The sequence below is a fragment of the Pistacia vera genome, unplaced genomic scaffold (genome assembly GCF_008641045.1).
Source record: "Pistacia vera cultivar Batoury unplaced genomic scaffold, PisVer_v2 Contig525, whole genome shotgun sequence".
Classification (NCBI taxonomy): domain Eukaryota; kingdom Viridiplantae; phylum Streptophyta; class Magnoliopsida; order Sapindales; family Anacardiaceae; genus Pistacia; species Pistacia vera.
In genome coordinates this window covers 910977-934664 of record NW_022196363.1, presented here as the reverse complement: position 1 = coordinate 934664, position 23688 = coordinate 910977, and the positions used below count along the sequence as shown (strand labels likewise).

Sequence of the window (23688 nt, the reverse complement as noted above, 5' to 3'; positions counted from 1 at the left end):
CAGTTGCAGAGACAGAAGTAGTATAGCTAGCTGACAGTAGGGGATTTGGGTTGAGAATGAGATGTTACTGGTTGGAGAGATGCAGGGTATAAATTAAAAAACTGAAGAGAGAAAGAAAGAATTGGTGAAAGAGGAAGACAAACTAATTAAGAAAGAGTCGGACTAGTCGGCAATATTATTATTATTTTTTTAAGAGAAAGAATAAAAAATACAGCCCTGGCAGAGGGTATAATCCCCTGCTAAGCACATTTCCACCTAATTTAATTAATAAACGGCTCTTTTTTGACTTATAATAAACGGCTGCGTAATTCTTTGAATTTGACATTTATGATAATCTTTTCCTGACGGCTGACAAAACTTCTTTACTAGTTAGTCGGCCATAAAATTAAGAAGGTGAAGGACTATGGAGACTTGTCGTCTTCAACTTTGATATTGTAACTTATTTTCATATATATTTTCTTTAATGATATATCTGAAAAGCGTTGATATGGACTCTCGTTAGAAATAATCAAATAGGGTTCAAGAAAGTTTTATGTCGTCCAAATGTTATCACGTCGTACAGTAACGTAAGGGGTATTGTTTCTGTCAGTATATTAGGTGAGTATCAAGCTTACAAGTGGTTAGTGATTATCCACCTATCCAAACTTTGTGCAATTTGAAGATATTTTTCATATAGATAATCAATAGGATGCAAAGAAGGATTTGTACGGTACCTACTCACCTGCAAACTTGTAATCATTACCTTGAACTCTACCACTATAAATAGAGGACATTCCTCTCATCTACAAGATTGGCTAATCTTAGTCTAAAATAACTTACACATTCTCTCTCTTTTTGTATTATCTCTAGATTATAACTCGGCTCACTGTATGCAATCTGATTTTATTCATCTATTAATACAATAGCAATTGACGTAGAATTTACTTTTGAGCATCCAAACCATTTTAAATATCGCTTCTCATTCATTGTTTCATTTCATATTTCCTTATCACGTATGATTTTTAAGTCCGCTTAACACTTTGTACGTGCGAGTCGTTAGTGTCAAAACTAAGCATCAACATTTAACATTAAGTAAAGAATATATATTTGAATATGTTATAATTTTTGTGGTGCTATTTAGTAATAATTCGGAAAAGATAAAGCAAACAGAATAAAGTGAGAGAATTGAGAGATGTGAGGAATGTTTATTACTATATCAAAATATTGGATTGCTTTGAGATGGAAAGTATGGATTAAATAAAACGGATGGGCTGTATTTATAATTATAGACAATACACCCCCCTACTTTCACGGCCTCAAATAAAGGGAATGGATGGCCGCCGATGTTTTTACAACAGAATATAATTAATTAACATAAAGTATTATTTTATCTTAATTTTTTTACTTGTATAAAATAATGTAGTCGGCGTATATTTTCGAGGAAACGACATATTTTCATGAGGTTTGACAAAATCTTAAATTTTACCTTAATTTTTTGACTTGTATAAAATAATGTAGTCGGCGTATATTTTCGAGGAAACGACATATTTTGATGAGGTTTGACAAAATTTCAAGTTCAATTTATTCTTAGATTCTCCAAATCTGGTGTGGAAAAATGTAAAGTTTTATGAAATTTTATCACTAATTACATTTTCTCAAGTAAAATATGACTTATAATTTACAAATATTATATAATAAACCACTTGGTTTATATGTCATCGAATAACAAGACTTTAATTATTTAGACACGTTATCTTAAGGTGTTGTATTCGAGTCTTATAAAACACATTTGTGACTTATTTGGTTTATTGAATTTGTAGGATATTCAATGGATTTTAGAGATTAATTGAGGTGTAAGCACGGTATTCCAACCATCCCGAGTATCCAGAAAAAAAAAAAAAATTGTATAATAGCCAAAACATTGATATTTGAGAGTTCAAAATACAATTTCTTTAGAAGCTGCTACATATATAATATTTTATCCATCGACAAATAAATTCTGGCTGGGGCGGTGGATTATTACAATCTAATAATTATTTATGAAAATGGGTAATTAGCAGTGAAATTTCATAAAACTCTACTTTTCCCACCACAGGTTTCACTAAACCTAGGGTGTGAAAATGTATTTTGACCTATTTTATATTTATTAAATTAAATAAGGGTATTCTTTAGATTTTTATGAAAAATTTAGGGTTCGTTTTATTTCATTATTTTCTACCATGTTTCCAATCATATTCTCAAAATAACTATTTATTTTATTATTTAGGAGATACTATTATATTATATTTAATTATTTTTAGACCTCTTAAGTTTATTAATTTAATTACACACCCTAGAAAAAAGGTTTAAAAATTAACAAAAACACCTCCATCAGCTACATTAAATGCATTATATAGACATTCAAAAAATCTAACCATTTTTAAAAAAAATATATATAAAGATAAAAAACAGTCAATATCAAACCTGAAAATAAACTCAATATAAATTTTAAGTTTAAATAATTAATCTTTATAATATTAATTAATATTAATAATTATAAAGATATAATTATTAATTTTATGTTAACACAATCATCTACCTATATAAAAATAATATTTACGTTAAAACTTATATATATATATATAAATTATTTTTATACCCTGTGCGGACCCGATACCTAATTATTGGAATAAAAGTAAATGTATCAATTAATGCAACTAGAAATCAATTACTTCTCCTACGTTCAGACGAGACTCATTTTGATTTTGAAAACTCAATCACGAACGATTATCAAATCAGGTAACATATCATATCATGAATTAAAAACGTAATCAATAATAATATACCTATAAATAAATCTTACAAAGATTTTCATACAAAATAAGATAATAAAAAATAAAATAAAAAGTCAAATTTATTAAATTCACTCTTTCATTTATTTTTTACCATATCACTTTGTATAGAGATCTTTATAAAATTTCTTTATAGGTATAATATTACTCAAAATATAATTTTATGAATAGTGTGTCATTAATAAAATATAATTTAAAATATTAATAAAAATTAATATACCCTCAAAATTAATTAACGAATTTTATGATATTATTAGTTTTAAATTATGATATTCATAATCAAAATTAATCAGAAAATTAAGAATTTATATCATTTCTCTCAACCATTCATATCATTTCTAAGATCAATATCAATATATAAATCTCCACTTGTATTATTATTATCATGTAAAATAGGCACTATATCTTCCTCTTCACTTTTTTCACGTAAAATCGGTAAATTTAGATAGGTTTTAGTGAACCAGGTTGGGCGATCTAGATCCAACCCGAAAATTTTATTGGCCCTTCAGCCCAAATTAATAAAATCGTATTGATATTTTTAAAGATATAAACCGATACGTATCGTTGACAACTCGTATCGAATCGTAGACACAGAGGGGATTAATTAAACTTAACTACTAAAAATCCCCACGTCTGGGTTTGTTAAGCCTAGTAGACACAGAGGGGAAGGGTACGCCCTAAAACATGTATAAACAGCAGACAGGTCATTTATGCTAGGGGTGGAAAAAAATGGGATCAAAACCGAATCAAAAATTCAATTTTTTTTAACGGTTTTTCCCACCCCTAATTTATGCAACAATGTACATCAACAAAACAGACACAACAAATTTGATGGAAAAAACAGTTATAAAAATTTATCCCTACTGAAATTAGTGCAAAGGGAGCTGAATACTAAAGCTGTGACTGCAGAATAACACACAAAACTAAGACTGGTAAAACCAGTTCCTAATTGCCAAACAAATAGATCATTATGAAAAAATGGAATAGCACAAGTGGAGTTACATAGGTATCGATTTTGATGGGAGGAGGAATCAGTGGAGCTAAATTGAGACAAAAGCACTAATAATGAAACTGAGAGAACAACTGTCAGGAAAAAAAAAAAAAAAAAACTACTCCATACTTGGGAAGTCATATAGCAAGATATGGCTTCTTAAAAACGCCACTTTTTTTTTTGACTAAATATGTCCCAATTAAAAGCTCCAACCACAATAAAATCCGAAAATTATAGGTGGATACACTTGTAAGTAAATATTGAAACGTTGTTGTGTGTACACAGAAGAGCTAGATAGTCACAAAATCAATAACAAGAAGAAGCTGAAATGAAGTAGATGAAGAAGCTGGAATGAAGTAGATGCTGATCTCTTACTAGTGGGAAAAAGGGAATAGGATGGTTTTTTTCACTTCCTAAACCAATTTTAGCTCAAAGGGAATAGGAAGTACTAAGTGTTTGATTAGTGAAAGCTTTGATCAGAGGCAGCATTCCCAGTTTGGCTAGTTACAATGTAATGGCTGATGATCTATATAATGAAGGTAGGATTGGTGAGCGTTATAAATTGCTTGACGAAATGCAAAGTAAAGGCTTTTGGCCATCGCTGGTGATTTATAAGGCAAAATTGGCTGCTTTGTGTAAAGAAGGTATGGTTGATGAAGCGGTGAAGGTGGTTGAAGAGGAAATGGTGAAAGGAACTTTAGTGCCCACTGTTAAAGTGTATAATATCTTGTTGAAAGGCCTATGTGATGCAGGAAATTCAAAAGTTGCAGTTGGATATTTGAACAAGATGGCTAAACAGGTTGGCTGTGTTGCTAATGAGGAAACATATGGCATTTTAGTGGATGGGCTGTGTAGAGATGGTAGTTTTATTGAAGCGAGTAAGATTTTGAGAAGATGCTGATTAAATCTTATTGGCCTTCTGTTCGCACTTACAATGTGCTTATAAGAGGTCTTTGCTCAATAGGCAGGCAATATGAAGCAATGCTATGGTTGGAGGAGATGATCAGCCAGGGGAAGCAGCCAGAGCCTCCTGTTTGGAGCTGCTTGGTGGCATCTGTATGCTGCAATATGGCTGACATGAATATTTGTTATAAGCCCTTTGAGCAGCGAAGTGTTGGTGATGCAAAAAGGCCGGAAAGATGAGAAATCGCGCAAAAACTCAGGTGGTGATTGGCAGATGCACCAGGCTCGGGGTGAACGAATTAAGGGTGAGAGAGGCTCAAGGAAGAGGATGGAGGAGGTGGTGAGTTTCAGGTTGGATTTCCAACACCGAAAAAGACCGAAAATCCGGTTGCCATGTGAATTGAGGTGGTGGTGGGAAATATTGAGTGATGACGACAAATAGAGGCTTGGGCTTTGCAGAGGAGGTGATGGGGATTCTATGGGCGATCTTGAGAGTGATTTTGGATGTTGGGATCAGCCGAAAAAGGGCAAGAACCGCCAAATGTTTGTTGACCTGATGAAGTTTGAGAATTCTCACAATTGTATTACTGCTCAACTTTTAGAATTTTACACACTACAGTTACAGTCGTATATCACAGAATAAATACAAATTTTCAAAAGCTATTCTAAGTAAGAATCCTATAATAAATGCTAGCTGTTGCGGAGAAATAAATGCAATATTTGATTGCTATCACACCCTTGATTTTAGGCTAAGAATCTGTTTCCACTTTCTCTAGTTGATCTGAGGGATTTGCTTGATTTTTGGTTGCTTCCGTTATACCCCCCTACAAGATAGAGCTGCCATCAGCTAAGCCTATCTTGCTTCTCAGCATTTCTATTCTTTGACGTGAAAGTGCTTTTGTCAGAAGGTCGGCTAACTGGTCTTGTGTGTTCACATGGTGAACATTGAGAATTCCACATTGGACCATGTCCCGCACAAAATGAAAATCAATCTGAATGTGTTTCATTTTTTGGTGCTGCACGGGATTGAAACTAAGGTGTGTGGCCCCCAAATTATCACATAGCAGTTTAGGTTTGTTGGGCATTGGAAGATCGAGTTCTTTGAATAGGGAAAGTAACCACACATTTTCTGAAGCTGCATTTGCTAAGGCTCTGTATTCGGCTTCAGTGGATGATCGTACTACTGCCTTTTGCTCCTTTGAACTCCAAGAAATTGGGTTTGCACCAAGAAAGCTTATATATTCTAAAGTGGAGGTGAGGTTCGATCATCAAAGTTTCCCGCCCAATCCACATTAGAGTATGTTGTGAGTTCAAAGCTTGATCTTTTTCTGATATGAAGTCCATGAAAAATGGTTTGCTTTATGTAGCGAAGTAATCGCTTTTCAGTTGTCCAATGAGTCACTGTTGGTTTGTGCATTAACTGTGAAAGTTTATTCATTGCAAAGGAGATATCCAGGCGGGTGAGGGATAGGTATTGAAGTGCACCAATGACACTTCTAAACTCAATGCTGTTTGTGAAAGATGTTCCATCCATCAATTTCAAAGCTATACTTGTTGACAAGGGGGTTGAGGCATCCTTTGCACCAGACATGTTTGTTTTAGACAAGAGGTCCCGGATATACTTGTGTTGAGATAGGAAAATTCCAGTTTTTGTTGGAATTACCTCCATTCCCATGAAAAAATGGAGCTACCCCATGTCTTTTAAAGAAAAACGATTTCCAAGTTGTGCAATAATCTCAGCCACAAATTTTGTATCATTGCCAATTATAACCAAATCATCCATATATACTAATAAATAGCATGTAACAGAGTTCTGGCTATAGATGAAAAGTGATGAATCGGCTTTGGAATTCTGAAATCCAAGACCTATTATGGCCAATTTAAGAGCTGTATACTAGGCTATTGGGGCTTGTTTTAGACCATAAATAGGCTTTCGTAGCCTACACACATGATTTGGTTTGGTAGCATCTTTAAACCCCAACGATTGGACCATGTATACTGTCTCAGTTAACTGGCTATGCAGAAATTCATTATTAATATCTAATTGTCTCAAGGACCACCCCTTCATTACAGCTATTGTCAAAACAGTTCTAACAGCGGCAGTTTTTACAACCGGACTAAATGTTTCTTTGTAGCATATCCCTTCACGTTGATTAAACCCTTTTGCAACAAGCCTTGCTTCAAAGCAATCAACTGACCCATTTGATTTTCTTTTCACCCTAAACACCCATTTACACCCCACAGGGTTACAATTCTTAGGTGGGGAAACCAATTCCCATGTTCCATGACACATCAGTGCAATAAGTTCTTCGGACATAGCTTGTCTCCAGTGAGGTTCACGGAGTGCTTGTCCCACACAAGTAGGTTCAATGGTTGATGGAAGAGGATGTTTGGTCACGAAATTGAACTGTTTAGGTTTGTGAATGTTGTTCATGGACCGTGTGGTCATTGGGTGGGTTCGGTTAGGGTTTTGCAGGGTTGGTTCAATTTGTTGGTCATCATGCGCAATTTCGGTTTGTGTGGCTTGAGTTGTGTGTGAATGTGAGTGAGAAGACAAATTTTCATGAGAAGATCATGGAGCTCCTCGAACGATAATGGCTTCTCCCTTACACGAATCGGTGCAGCGATTTTGCGAAAATCGCTTCCCAGTCATTGAGGATATATAGAGTTAAATCATCCTCTGAAATAGGGTGATCAATAAGGGAAATTTCGTCGGCAAGGACCTTTATAGTTTGCAAGTATTCTTGAACCATTTGATTTCCTTTTTGGATCATTGTAAGCTCCTCCTTGAGTTGCATGGAGTACGAGATTTGCTTGCATACATAGTTTGTAGTTTATGCCATGCTTCTTTGGACATTTTGGCAGCAGAAATGAACGGAGTGATTGTGGGTGTTGTGGATGCCAAAATGGCACTGAGGATAAGCTTATCTTGTCTCACCCAGTGGGTTTTTTGTGGATGGTGTGGAAGGGATTAGTCGGAGGAGGGCACGGTTTATCACCAGTGACGTAATCAAGTAGATTATATCCAATGAGGAGAGCTTTGAACTGGGCATGCCATTGAGGGAATGTTGAGGGTGTGAGTTTTTCATTTATTTGAGCAATAACGTTGAGTGCAATGAGGGGAATAACTGTGGAAGGTGGTGGGTTGGAGATCAGATTGTGGGTGTTTTCAGAGGTGGGGATCGAGTTCTCGTGGGAGGGTGACTCTCTTGATACCATGATGAAGTTTGAGAATTCTTACAATTGTATTACTGCTCAACTTTCAGAATTTTACACACTACAGTTACAATCATATATCACAGAATAAATACAAATTTTTAAAAGCTATTCTAAGTAAGAATCCTAGAATAAATGCTAGCTATTACAGAGAAATAAATGCAATATTTGATTGTTGTCACACCCCTGATTTTAGGCTAAGAATCTGTTTCCACTTTCTCTGCTTGATCTGAGGGATTTGCTTGATTTTTGGTTGCTTCCGTTATATGACCATTCTGCCTTTATTAATAACAAACTTTTGACCATTTTACTCTTTCCCACAACAAAAATTACTAACCTTTAGGTCCTAAAAAGTAGACCTGGCAAAACGGGCGGGTGGGTCAGATTGGGGTCGGGTTATCACGGGTACGAGTCCCAAGAGTACGGGCCCAATACGGGTCAAGATATACGGGTCCGATATTTTGGACCCATACCCTACCCTATGCAGGTACGGGTGGACCCACGGGTGCCCTTTTTTTCTCTCTCTAGGTTTTAATTTTTTTGTTTCACCCCCAATAATTTTCAATTATGACAGTTACACCCTCAAAATTCACTCCTAACAGCTATATACACATGAAGTCAACAAAACCACACATCCTAGAAACTAAAGCTCCTCCCAAGAGATCAGCAGAATCAAGCTTCAGATACATAGACATAAGCATTCACCCTAGGAATAACTTTTGAAAGTGCACAAAAATCCCAAATTCACTCCATCGTCCTTTATTTTTATTCATTCATGCATCCACACAGTTCCTACCAATACTAAGAATCAGAGGCATCTTAGTAAACCAAAGAGACCAACAAGGATCCCAAACTCATTGCAAGAATTAAATTAATCATCCTACAAACAAAATGGGGCAAACTATGGCCAGAGCGCACAACTGCAAACCAAACAAAATAAAAAGAACAATAAAGCCAAATTCACACAACCCCCATTTATTTTATTAATCCAATTATTCGCTATACCAGCAAGTTCAGATCATACACAATCATTCCCACCCAACACCCACATAACTTTAAGAAGCAACACGACCAACAACAAGCAACACGACCAACAACTGGGTACTTAACTAGCTTCAAACTTCTTCTCCCAATCATCAAGAACACCCATCTCTTTCTCGGACAGATCATCGAGAGAAGGAGTGATATCCTCGGATAAACCATCAACAAACTAGGTACACAGATGTCAAGACTTTTGAATCTTTTTAGGGCTCACTAACAGCTGTATACTGGAATGAAAAGCTCATGTAAGGGTCAAAAAAGTGTGCACATGATTCTAAAGTAATAGCAAAACCCAGATAGCAATTGACGGAATAAGAAAAACCCAGATGTAAAAAATGAATAACAGTACAATCTTTGGTAAAAATTCACAGATTTGCAATGGTAGAGGTGTGATGGACTCAAAATGAAAAGTAATGAAGAGTGGAGATGGCGTCGGTGACAGTGTGAGAGAGGAGATGTTGACGGCGACGATGACGATGACGATGACGATGACGATGTGAGAGAGGAGAGTTACGTTTGTGTGGGAGGGAGGATAGTTAGTGATGGTGTGACGATGTGAGACTGTGAGAGAGGAGATGACGACTGTGAGAGAAGAGAGTTGCGTTACGTCTGTGGGATAAGATGAGAGGCGGGAGGGAGGAGAGTCGAACTAATAGTGATAGAATTTTAGGATATTAGGGATCTAAAAATTTTCTATTTTTCTTAAAATAATAAACAGGTACCCGTGGGCACCCACGGGTTTACCCGTCTAACTCATTGACAATACGGGTTGGGTCGAGTACAGGTAAAAAAAATAGGTTCAATTTCAAGGACCCGTACCCTATATTTTTTTCCAGGGTATAAGGTAGACCCGCGGGTCTGGACCCGTTTTGCCAGGTCTACTAAAAAGTTATTTAAAAAGTTGGTGGGTATGAATTTGTCAATGGGTATTTTTTGGGGGGAACATGTCATTCACTCTTTTTTTTAGTATACATATAAGTATTCAATTTAGTGCATGGCAGGCAGATATCAAGAGCTGGTAGGCAGATATTAGGAGCTTTTACGTAACATCTTTTAGACTTCTTATAAATAAGTAAATAATAGGAAATGGAAAACTTGTAGAAAATCCTGGAGAGCTCTAGAAATTTGTCAAGCAGGTTAAAACCATCGACTTTACAAACTAGAATTAGGGGGCGTTTGGTTGGGGGTTATATGGGATTACTGGGGTAATGTCATCTTATATTACTTGATTACCATGTTTGGTTGTCAAGTAATATAAGATACCGATAATCTTCAAATACCAATAGTGGTTACTATTGGTAATATCGGAGGTAATCTGATTACCTCCATTTTCTTAGGTATTCTGAGATTACCAAGGTTATCTTTTTTTGTTACAATTTTATCTTTTATTAATAAAAAATTTGGACAATAATACCCCTACTTTGAAACAAATTTACATTAATATCCTATTTCAATTTTACCCCTGTTTAATTAAAATTTTGGATAATAATGCCCTTATTTAAAATAATTTACAAACCAGGACTGCCACCCAACTGCCACCGCCGACAGCGGCCAACCACCATGGGCTGCCGCCGAAAAATCACTAGAGTCCCTAAAAAAGAACGAGACTCAGTAAGAGACTCCAGGAGGCTTCACTGGAGTCCCTAAAAAAGAAGATATCGAAACCTCTTGGTCACGGTCAGCTGCTGATAGGGACTTTCAGAGACTTTCGGCGGTGGCCTGCTCATCCTAGACCTCTTTCACATTGAGCTATTGCTTCATGTTCTTGAAAGTTGAAACAAGAGCATTTAGGAACTTCAGATTCCTAAACTTGAAGATTGGATTGTATTCACGATATTATTATATTCGCAAACCATTTTTACTATTTTTTTCTCACAAATATAACGTGATAGCCAATAATAAATCCAGAAACATCTGTTGGGGGGTAAAAATAAAAATTAATTTTATATAAATATTTTTATCCATTAATATTTTTGTTAGGGTGGGCCAAATCTAGAAATTATACATATTAGTATTTGAAAAAAAAAAAATTGAGGGTGGGTCATGGCTGGATCCACCCCTAGTGATAGCTGATAATTGATCAACTCACAATAGATCTCACCTATCCAATTGTGAGATGATTAATTGCGAGATACCACATTGTGTTTGTGAGAAAAGTTTGTTAGCCTATCTTTATTATTCACCAATTCGATTATAGTAATTTTAGGTCTACAACCCAATCTCACAACCATCTTTGATAACCCCCGATGCGACAGTTTACAAATATGTTTCACCTATTTCTATGGACCCCCTTTGACCAACTAATTGTGAATTGTCGTATCGAAGATTATGAGAAAAAGTTGTGAGATTAGAGTGTGGACTTAACATTATCATATGATTATAATCAACTAGAAAATTAATACACTTGATGGTGGGTAACTATATAAAGTATGAGGGTTATACATTATACATAATATTCTATTATCTATAATCATATGTTAATACATAATATATATGTTATATATGTGTAATATATCATTTGGTATTTTGATTGATTATAATAAATCAATAAATCATTATAGATTTAATTTCTTTTTTAATAGTATATTATAATTTGGAGAAAATGGTAATAAGGATACAAAACCCCCAAACAGGGAATCCCCCAATTCACCGTTTGGGGAACGGGCTTTATTATGGGATTCCCCAAACGGGCTACGGGCCGAGATCGGGGAATCCCCACCTTAGAACAGTAACCACAGTTGTACAGTATGATGATATCTGAGCTTTCCTTGGCATCCTCGGACCCGCAGTTGCCCATCAAAAATCCTGTATGAGCTTCTTTTAGGGCATTGGCATCATAGGCGCCATTTCCAGTCACTGCAACCACATGATTTTTATCTTTCAAACACTTTACCATCAGAAATTTGTCAGCTGGAGTAGCCCTTGCCAATACCCGGATCTTATCAACCTTTTGCATTCTCTCTTCATCCGTATAGTCACGAAATTGTATGCCTTCTACCACCTCATCACTTTCCGCTTCGGCTCTCAACTGTGGTACTCCACAATCGGTGGCTATCACTTTTGCTAAGGAAACATTGTCCTCAGTGATCATTTTGCTAAGGAAACATCCATGGTGTTTATGGTCCCATCCTTCCTATAATAATGTGAACACATAGCTAGGATCATCTCAGCATCTCCTTTACAGTGTACATGAACAGTATTATCAGCTTTTTTCCTAACTGAAACCGCACTTTCTTTTTCCTCAGCGATGAAGGTTCCAACGGCGGTGAATTTTTGCTTTACTTCTTCCAAGTTCATACTCAATTCTTCAGCAGCCCACTGAAGAATTGCTTCTTCGGTTGGACTACCAGTTGTTTTCAAAACAGCTTATTGGTGTAGTTCACGAAGAGTCGAGGGAATTTTGTTATTGTAGTCTTCTTCGATTGATTCTTGATCACGCCAAAATTCAGTCACTTTCATCTGCTTTGATGTCAATATGCCCCGTCCATCGGTACAAATAACTGTGGCTGAGCGCATTGTCTCGTAAGCCGAGAGTTTCCTTACGATTGCATTATCACCCATCATTTGTTTCATGGTATGAGCAAGCGTGAGATTTACCACCAATGGTAAACCTTTTGGACTTCCGGCGAACCAAATGGCGACTGAAGCTTTAGCAAGGCACGCAGTTGACCTCAAAACATCATCGAAATCAGTTTTACTACCATTTGACTCCTTCTTTCCATTCACATCTTTTGATTTCCCAGGGAAAAAATGAACCAAAAGGTGTAAAAGAACCAAGAAAGCCGCTGAGAGACCTACTCTTCTAATGCAGGAGCTTTGTTTGTCAACCCGAGATTGTAATGAAGTTCTTTCGTTGAATTCAGCGCCTATAATAAAATTGCTAAGCGCAAAAACCGTTACAATCAAAAGGAGAGCTATAAAAATACTTCCACCTTCATACCAACCAGGGCCGGCTTTAAGGCGTAGGCAGGTGAGACACCTGTCTGGGGCCGAAAAAAAAAGGGGGACCCAAATTTTTTATAAATTTTTTTTTTTTTTTAATATCTTACAAAAATAAAAATGGTTTATAATTTCTTATCTAAGCCAAGGGGTCCCAAAAAAAAGCTAAAAAAACCTAAATTTATTATAAACTTTTTCATATATTCTCACCCAAAGTTTAACAAAATAGCAAGTTTGTACCTCTAATTTTATATATTCTAGTTTATACTGCTAAATTAACACATTGAATCTCTTTTAACAATAAAATACTAAAATAATCATTTACATATCTCAAATTACTCACCCTCAATTCAATCCCAAAATTTGACATTCACATAAATCATCTCTAGCCCTCTTCTACCGCCAATGGTTTGGAGTTGATTTCAGTCAATTTTGGTTCCAATCGATTTTCTCACCAAAATCGACCGAAATCATCATTTTATCATTTCTCAACCTTGATAGCTCTCGATTTAACTAATTTTTTATGAATCTCGCAACCCAACTCCACCACACAACAGCCATTTCCAACCTTTTTGGCATGTACCCGACATTATTGGCCTTCCTCAACACCACCATCTTCCTCCCCTCAGCCCTCTCACCAAAACCCCTATTATACCCTATCCGTTTACTCTGCCAATCGCAAGCCATCCATACCTTTTTTTTTTATCCCAAAACTGAGAGACGCCGCTGACCATACGAGAAGGCAAACTACGGTGGCGTCTTTGAAAGCCTCCATAATGAAACGTAAAAACCCTTTTGCCGGTAGCTGAGACCTCCGGCTAATGTCTTGGTTGTTGCCGCTGATTCCATCAGTACTGGGATTTGTTTCCTGCAGACCAGAGGTCAAGGCCACGAGTTCATCTCGTTCAAACATCCGGACATATACCAAGCCATTTGTCAGCACCATTTCTGTTAGTGTTTGTCGCACAAAAGGGAAGAGTCGGGTGGTGTCAACTGTCAAGTTTTTCCTGAGGAAGTACGTACACCTAACAGCTGCAAACAGAAGTATTATAGCTGGCTGACAGTAGGGTATTTGGGTTGAGATGTTACTGGTTGGAGAGGTATATGGTATGTACATGTACAAAATTACAGAAAGACTAAAGAGATAGGAAGAAAGAGTCCGCAAGTAAGTATAGTATTTTTTTAGTATATAGATTACTTTTTCTGTTTCCCAAAAATCATCGCCTGCATTCACTCTTTCATTCAGCGAGAAACCAACTTTCCCAGGTAGCGTCAAATTATCCAACTGCGTTTGTTTCATTATTTCCCACTGTCAATGTCACCTCTACACCATCTTTTCCATAATTTCCTTTGACATTTTATAATAATAATTTTATTATAATATTAAAATTTAAAATAATTAAAAATTTATATGCATCATGATATAATAAAAATAGTATAAAACATTGTGTAAAAGAAGCATTACTCATTTTCCAGTATTCTATATCTATTCCAGATACTTTTGGAACGATTGTTTTCCTATTTTCAAAACAATATCTTTAATTAAAAAACTCTTTTAAACCCTCTAAGTTTATTAATTAACAAAAATACTCAAATAAAAAAATTTATAAATTAATGAAAACACCCCTATCCACCCATAGTTGCCAGATTCTGACAGCCACCGTCAGTGGTGGTTAGAATCTGTCACAACAGCGCACTACCGATCAAAAATGGTCGATAATGCACGGATTTGGCCAGAAAAAGCCAGATCAGAGCACGACTGACCAGATTCAACCGGTCGTACACTGTAACGCCAGATTCAGACGGTGGTGGCCAGAACCTAACACTGTGGGTGGGTGTGGGTGTTTTTGTCATTTTTTAAAAAATTTATATATTAAGTTGTTTAGTTAAATTAGTAAACCTATGAGGTTTTTTGTTAATTTTTAAATTCTACCTCACAATCATCACCCAACTCTATCTATCAATAATATTCCAAAAATACTACTCAAAAGTCAAAATACTAAAACAAACACACCTTGCCGAGGTTTAGACTTTAGAGCAAACGACATGTTCCCACCGAGGTTTAGACTTTAGAGAAACGGCAAGCTGATAACATGGTTTTATTTATTCCAAATTCAACCATATGATTTTTTTCATTCCAGATTCTTATTCTTACCCTTAAAGTATTAGGTTCTGATATGATGCTATTACCAAACTGCCCTCCCCCCCCATTCCAAACCATCCTACACTACCACCACATCCTATTCCAAACCACCTCCAAAACCACCACCACAGCCGGCCAAACCACCCCATTCCAAATCCCACAACCACAAAATCAAGACTTTTCACAAAAAAATTCAGGCTAAAATTGCACCATTTCAATAATTAAAAACAAAAAAATGCAGAGGGGAAAATGGTGGGCTCTGGCCGAATTTGTTGTGTCTTTTTCACAAACAGATGGTGGGCGCCGGTGGGTGAGTGGAAATGGCCATTTAGTTTCTTGGGGTTGGGGGCATGTCACGCGTATTTGAAAAGGTCAACATTCCTTTCATTATATATAATTATAAACACACAGTCCTTAAATTTACATCCATGGCGTTTATGGTCCCATCCTTCCTATAATAATGTGAACACATAGCTAGGATCATCTTAGCATCTCCTTTACAGTGTACATGAACAGTATTATCAGCTTTTTTCCTAACTGAAACCGCACTTTCTTTTTCCTCAGCGATGAAGGTTCCAAACGGCGGTGAATTTTTGCTTCACTTCTTCCAAGTTCATACTCAATTCTTCAGCAGCCCACTGAAGAATTGCTTCTTCGGTTGGACTACCAGTTGTTTTCAAAACAGCTTGTTGGTGGAGTATTTCACGAAGAGTCGAGGGAATTTTATTATTGTAGTCTTCTTCGATTGATTCTTGAGCAAACCAAAATTCAGTCACTTTCATCTGCTTTGATGTCAATATGCCCCGTCCATCGGTACAAATAACTGTGGCTGAGCTCATTGTCTCGTAAGCCGAGAGTTTCCTTACGATTGCATTATCACCCATCATTTGTTTCATGGTATGAGCAAGCGTGAGATTTACCACCAATGGTAAACCTTTTGGACTTCCGGCTAACCAAATGGCGACTGAAGCTTTAGCAAGGCACGCAGTTGACCTCAAAACATCATCGAAATCAGTTTTACTACCATTTGACTCCTTCTTTCCATTCACATCTTTTGATTTCCCAGGGAAAAAATGAACCAAAAGGTGTAAAAGAACCAAGAAAGCCGCTGAGAGACCTACTCTTCTAATGCAGGAGCTTTGTTTGTCAACCCGAGATTGTAATGAAGTTCTTTCGTTGAATTCAGCGCCTATAATAAAATTGCTAAGCGCAAAAACCGTTACAATCAAAAGGAGAGCTATAAAAATACTTCCACCTTCATACCAACCAGGGCCGGCTTTAAGGCGTAGGCAGGTGAGACACCTGTCTGGGGCCGAAAAAAAAAGGGGGACCCAAATTTTTTATAAATTTTTTTTTTTTTTAATATCTTACAAAAATAAAAATGGTTTATAATTTCTTATCTAAGCCAAGGGGTCCCAAAAAAAAGCTAAAAAAACCTAAATTTATTATAAACTTTTTCATATATTCTCACCCAAAGTTTAACAAAATAGCAAGTTTGTACCTCTAATTTTATATATTCTAGTTTATACTGCTAAATTAACACATTGAATCTCTTTTAACAATAAAATACTAAAATAATCATTTACATATCTCAAATTACTCACCCTCAATTCAATCCCAAAATTTGACATTCACATAAATCATCTCTAGCCCTCTTCTACCGCCAATGGTTTGGAGTTGATTTCAGTCAATTTTGGTTCCAATCGATTTTCTCACCAAAATCGACCGAAATCATCATTTTATCATTTCTCAACCTTGATAGCTCTCGATTTAACTAATTTTTTATGAATCTCGCAACCCAACTCCACCACACAACAGCCATTTCCATCCTTTTTGGCATGTACCCGACATTATTGGCCTTCCTCAACACCACCATCTTCCTCCCCTCAGCCCTCTCACCAAAACCCCTATTATACCCTATCCGTTTACTCTGCCAATCGCAAGCCATCCATACCTTTTTTTTTTATCCCAAAACTGAGAGACGCCGCTGACCATACGAGAAGGCAAACTACGGTGGCGTCTTTGAAAGCCTCCATAATGAAACGTAAAAACCCTTTTGCCGGTAGCTGAGACCTCCGGCTAATGTCTTGGTTGTTGCCGCTGATTCCATCAGTACTGGGATTTGTTTCCTGCAGACCAGAGGTCAAGGCCACGATTTCATCTCGTTCAAACATCCGGACATATTCCAAGCCATTTGTCAGCACCATTTCTGTTAGTGTTTGTCGCACAAAAGGGAAGAGTCGGGTGGTGTCAACTGTCAAGTTTTTCCTGAGGAAGTACGTACACCTAACAGCTGCAAACAGAAGTATTATAGCTGGCTGACAGTAGGGTATTTGGGTTGAGATGTTACTGGTTGGAGAGGTATATGGTATGTACATGTACAAAATTACAGAAAGACTAAAGAGATAGGAAGAAAGAGTCCGCAAGTAAGTATAGTATTTTTTTAGTATATAGATTACTTTTTCTGTTTCCCAAAAATCATCGCCTGCATTCACTCTTTCATTCAGCGAGAAACCAACTTTCCCAGGTAGCGTCAAATTATCCAACTGCGTTTGTTTCATTATTTCCCACTGTCAATGTCACCTCTACACCATCTTTTCCATAATTTCCTTTGACATTTTATAATAATAATTTTATTATAATATAAAAATTTAAAATAATTAAAAATTTATATGCATCATGATATAATAAAAATAGTATAAAAGATTGTGTAAAAGAAGCATTACTCATTTTCCAGTATTCTATCTCTATTCCAAATACTTTTGGAACGATTTTCAAAACAATATCTTTAATTAAAAAACTCTTTTAAACCCTCTAAGTTTATTAATTAACAAAAATACTCAAATAAAAAAATTTATAAATTAATGAAAACACCCTTATCCACCCATAGTTGCCAGATTCTGACAGCCACCGTCAGTGGTGGTTAGAATCTGTCACAACAGCGCACTACCGATCAGAAATGGTCGATAATGCACGGATTTGGCCAGAAAAAGCCAGATCAGAGCACGATCGATCAGATTCAACCGGTCGTACACTGTAACGCCAGATTCAGACGGTGGTGGCCAGAACCTAACATTGTGGGTGGGTGTGGGTGTTTTTGTCATTTTTCAAAAAATTTATATATTAAGTTGTTTAGTTAAATTAGCAAACCTATGAGGTTTTTTGTTAATTTTTAAATTCTACCTCACAATCATCACCCAACTCTATCTATCAATAATATTCCAAAAATACTACTCAAAAGTCAAAATACTAAAACAAACACACCTTGCCGAGGTTTAGACTTTAGAGCAAACGACATGTTCCCACCGAGGTTTAGACTTTAAAGAAACGGCAAGCTGATAACATGGTTTTATTTATTCCAAATTCAACCATATGATTTTATTCATTCCAGATTTTTATTCTTACCCTTAAAGTAATAGGTTCTGACATGATGCTATTACCAAACCACCCTCCTCCCCCATTCCAAACCATCCTACACCACCACCACATCCTATTCCAAACCACCTCCCAAACCACCACCACAGCCAGCCAAACCACCCCATTCCAAATCCCACAACCACAAAATCAAGACTTTTCACAAAAAATTCAGGCTAAAATTGCACCATTTCAATAATTAAAAAAAAAAATGCAGAGGGGAAAATGGTGGGCTCTGGCTGCATTTGTTGTGTCTTTTTCACAAACAGATGGTGGGCGCCGGTGGGTGAGTGGAAATGGCCACTTAGTTTCTTGGGGTTGGGGGCATGTCACGCGTATTTGAAAAGGTCAACATTCCTTTCATTTATATAATTATAAACACACAGTCCTTAAATTCTGGCCAGGGCGGTGGACTATTATTTTTTGTATTTAATTTTGGCAATTTATTTATGCTTTACTACTTGTATTATTATATTCAATAAGCTAACGTTAGAGTTTATGTTTCCGTTGCATAACAGGTTGGACTACCAGTTGTTTTCAAAACAGCTTGTTGGTGGAGTAGTTCACGAAGAGTCAGGGAATTTTAGTATTGTAGTCTTCTTCGATTGATTCTTGATCAAGCCAAAATTCAGTCACTTTCATCTGCTTTGATGTCAATATGCCCGTCCATCGGTACAAATAACTGTGGCTGAGCTCATTGTCTCGTAAGCCGAGAGTTTCCTTACGATTGCATTATCACCCATCATTTGTTTCATGGTACCAGCAAGCGTGAGATTTACCACCAATGGTAAACCTTTTGGACTTCCGGCTAACCAAATGGCCACTGAAGCTTTAGCAAGGCACGCAGTTGACCTTAAAACATCATCGAAATCAGTTTTACTACCATTTGACTCCTTCTTTCCATTCACATCTTTTGATTTCTCAGGGAAAAAATGAACCAAAAGATGTAAAAGAACCAAGAAAGCCGCTGAGAGACCTACTCTTCTAATGCAGGAGCTTCGTTTGTCAACCCGAGCTTGTAATGAAGTTCTTTCTTGGATTCAGCGCCTATAATAAAATTGCTAAGCGCAAAAACCGTTACAATCAAAAGGAGAGCTATAAAATACTTCCACCTTCATACCAACCTTCTTCCAACCCGTGTTTTTTGATCCCAAAACCAAGAGAGGCTGCAGACCATACGAGAAGGCAAACTACGGTGGCGTCTTTGAAAGCCTCCATAATGAAACGTAAAAACCCTTTCGGCGGTAGCTGAGACCTCCGGCTAATGTCTTGGTTGTTGCTGCTGATTGCATCAGTACTGGGATTTGTTTCCTGCAGACCAGAGGTCAAGGCCACGAGTTCATCTCGTTCAAACATCCGGACATATCCCAAGCCATTTGTCAGCACCATTTCTGTTAGTGTTTGTCGGACAAAAGGGAAGAGTCGGGTGGTGTCAACTGTCAAGTTTTTTCTTGAGGAAGTACGTACACCAAACAGCTGCAAACAGAAGTATTATAGCTAGCTGACAGTAGGGTATTTGGGTTGAGATGTTACAGGTTGGAGAGGTATATGGGATGTACATGTACAAAATTACAGAAAGACCAAAAATCATCGCCTGCATTCACTCTTTCCTTCATCGAGAAACCAACTTTCCCAAGTAGCGTCAAATTATCCAGCTGCGTTTGTTTCATTATTTCCCACTGTCAAGGTCACCTTTACACACCCTTTACGTAATTTCCTTGACATTATACTAATAATAATTTTATTATAATATTAAAATTCAAAATAATTAAAATTTTATATGAATATAACATATATCACATCATGATATAATAAAAATAATATAAAAGATTATGTAAAAGAAGCATTACTCATTTTTCAGTATTCTATCTCTATTCCAGATACTTTTGGAGCGATTGTTTTCCTATTTTCAAAACAATATCTTAAATTAAGAAGTTCTTTTAAACTCTCTAAGTTTATTAATTAACAAAACAATTCTAATAAATTTTTTTATAAATTAACGAAAACACTCCTACCTACCCATAGTTGCCAAATTCTGACAACCACCGTCAATGATGGCTAGAATCTGTCACAACAGCGCACTACCGATCAGAAATAGCCGGTAATGCACAGATTTGGTCAGAAAAAGCCAGATCAAAGCACGACCGACCAGATTCGACTGGTCGTACACCGTAACGCCAGATTCAGACGGTGGTGGCCAGAACCTAACACTGTGGGTGGGGGGTGTTTTTGTCATTTTTCAAAAAATTTATATATTAGGTTGTCTAGTTAAATTAGCAAACCTATGAGGTTTTTTGTTAATTTTTAAATTCTACCTCATAATCATCACCCAACTCTACCTACCAATAATATTCTAAAAATACTACTCAAAAGTCAAAATACTAAAACAAACACACCTTGCCAAGGTTTAGACTTTAGAGCAAACGACATGTTCCCACCGAGGTTTAGACTTTAGAGAAACAGCAAGTTGATAACATGGTTTCATTTATTCCAGATTCAACCATATGATTTTATTCATTCCAGATTCTTATTCTTAAAGTAATAGGTTCTGACATGATGCTATTACCAAACTGCCCTCCTCCCCCATTCCAAACCATCCTACACTACCACCACATCCTATTCCAAACCACCTCCCGAACCACCACCACAGCCGACCAAACCACCCTATTCCAAATCCCACAACCACAAAATCAAGACTTTTCACAAAAAAAATTCAGGCTAAAATTGCACCATTTCAATAATTAAAACAAAAAAATGCAGAGGGGAAAATGGTGGGCTCTGGCTGCATTGTTGTGTCTTTTTCACAAACAGATGGTGGGCGCCGGTGGGTGAGTGGAACTGGCCATTTAGTTTCTTGGGGTTGGGGGCATGTCACGCGTATTTGAAAAGGTCAACATTCCTTTCATTATATATAATTATAAACACACAGTCCTTAAATTCTGGCCAGGGCGGTGGACTATTATTTATTACAATCTGATAATTGTTTATGAAAATGGGTAATTGGGGATGAAATTTCATAAAACCTTCCTGTTTGTTACTCTTTTTGAAAAATATTATTCTAAAAAAGTATTTTAAATTAAGTTAAGTTGAATCAAATCGAATTGGATTTAAATTTTAAAATGTGTTTGATAAAATATCTAAAAATTATATTAGAGTTTAATCAAATATTGAATAGTTGTTTGATATAATTTTTTAGAAAAGTTTTTAAGACAATAATTGTTTGATACATTTTGTGAAAATATTTATTATTTGATTTTGAAACTTTTTTTTTAATTTAAAATAATATTAAATAATTGTTTGGTAACTTTTTTATCACTAAATTTTAAAAAAGAAAATCTCTATAATAATTTCAACTACTAATATATAATTTAAAAACTATAAATGGAGTACATTCAAATATCGTAAATTCATAGTGCATTAATACATATCTAAATTAATAATAGAAATCTACTAGTAATCAATCATTAAAATCATTACATAAATATTCCATCAACAATTAGAACAGTGACGGACCCAGAATTGTCACCAAGGGAGGGCTTCCACGGCTCCACCGTTGTTTGTCAAACAACTAGTGAGTTTTAGGTTGGATTTCCAACATTGAAAGCAACCGAAAATCTGGCTGCCATGTGAATTGAGGTGGTAGTGGGAAATGTTGAGTGATGACGACAAATAGAGGCTTGGGCTTTGCAGAGGAGGAAATGAGGATTCTGTGGGCAATCGAGAAAGTGATTTTGGACATTAGAATCAGTCGAAAAATGACAAGAATTGCCAAATGTTTGTTGAATACTCTGTCCTCATTAATAACAAACTTTTGACCATTTTACCCTTCCCCATAACAAAAATTACTAACTTTTGGGTCATAAAAAGGTATTTAAAAAATTGGTAGGTATGAATTTGTCAATGGGTATTTTTTGGGGGGGAACATGTCATTCACTCGTTTTTTTTTTAGTATACATATAAGTATTCAATTTAGTGCATGGCAGCCAGATATCAGGAGCTGGCAGGCAGATATTAGGAGCTTTTACGTAATATCTTTTAGACTTCTTATAAATAACAATAATAGGAAATGCAAAACTTGTAGAAAATCCTGGAGAGCTTTAGAAATTTGTCAAATCGGCTCAAACCACGGACTTTACAAACTAGAATTATAGTATAATATTTTAACAATAATGTTAGATCAATAATACTATTCTTATAAAAATTGAAGGTGATAAAAAATTAATAAAAAAATAAAATAAAAAATCAAACTTATTAAATTTATTCTTTCATTTATTTTTTACCACATCATTTTATATGAAAATCTTTGTTAAATTTCTTTGTAAGTATAGTATTATTCATGTTAGATATATAAAAAAATCTTATAAAAATTTATATATAAAATAATATAATAAAAAATGACAAAAAATTAAATTTTTTGTATCATTTTTTTTTTTTTTTTTATCACGATACTTTATACTTAAATCTGCAAAAGAGTGGACATATATTTTCAGATAATATTAGTGGCCCTCCTTGTCCCTACGTGGCTCCTACGTCTATGGTCAACAGACGATAATCATTTTGATTTTGAAATCTCTAACTTATACAGTTATACTCCTCATCCTACACTTCTTTCACATTGAGCTATTGCTTCGTGTTCTTGAAACTTGAAACAAGAGCATGTATGAACTTCGGATTCCTAAACTTAAAGATGGGTTGTAATCACGATATTATTATTATCATTCCATACCATTTGGTTTGTGCTATTGAATGACAAGATTTTAACTATTTAAATAGGTTACACTAAGGTTTAGGGTTTAAATTTTATAGAGTGATTATTCATCATATTTGTGAATTACTTGATTTATTGAATTTGTAAAGTGTTTAATAAACTTCAAAAGTTAATTGAGATGTATACACCGTAACCCAATTACCACGTTTATAAAAAAAAAAAGAAAATTGTATAATAACCGAGACACCGATAGTTCAAAATGCAATTTATGGATTATGTAGCAGCTACATAGTCCATAAATTCTGGCCAAGGCAGTGGATTATTGCAATCTGATAATTGTTTATGAAAATGGGTAATTAGCCGTGAAATTTCAAACTATTCAGCCTTATTTATGTTTTTCAACCTTCATCAGACACCAAGGGATTTAATTGGTATATTTACAAACCTTTGGGGCGTAACAACATTGATCATACCGTCCTAAATTACCAAACGCCCATCCTTAAGCTTCATCATCCAAAACCCT

General features: G+C 35.8%; 1 protein-coding gene and 1 pseudogene across 1 annotated transcript; one reads left to right on the top strand and one right to left on the bottom strand.

Moving 5' to 3' along the window:
* Nucleotides 1–4315: 4315 nt before the first annotated feature.
* On the top strand, nt 4316–4944 carry LOC116106977 (pentatricopeptide repeat-containing protein At1g05600-like). Its single transcript, XM_031393288.1, has 2 exons — nt 4316–4679; nt 4766–4944. The coding sequence occupies exons 1-2, from the start codon at nt 4316–4318 to the stop codon at nt 4942–4944; spliced, it is 543 nt and encodes a 180-aa protein (XP_031249148.1).
* A 10496-nt stretch (nt 4945–15440) lies between these two features.
* Nucleotides 15441–17250, bottom strand: LOC116106976 (annotated as a pseudogene).
* Nucleotides 17251–23688: the final 6438 nt, after the last annotated feature.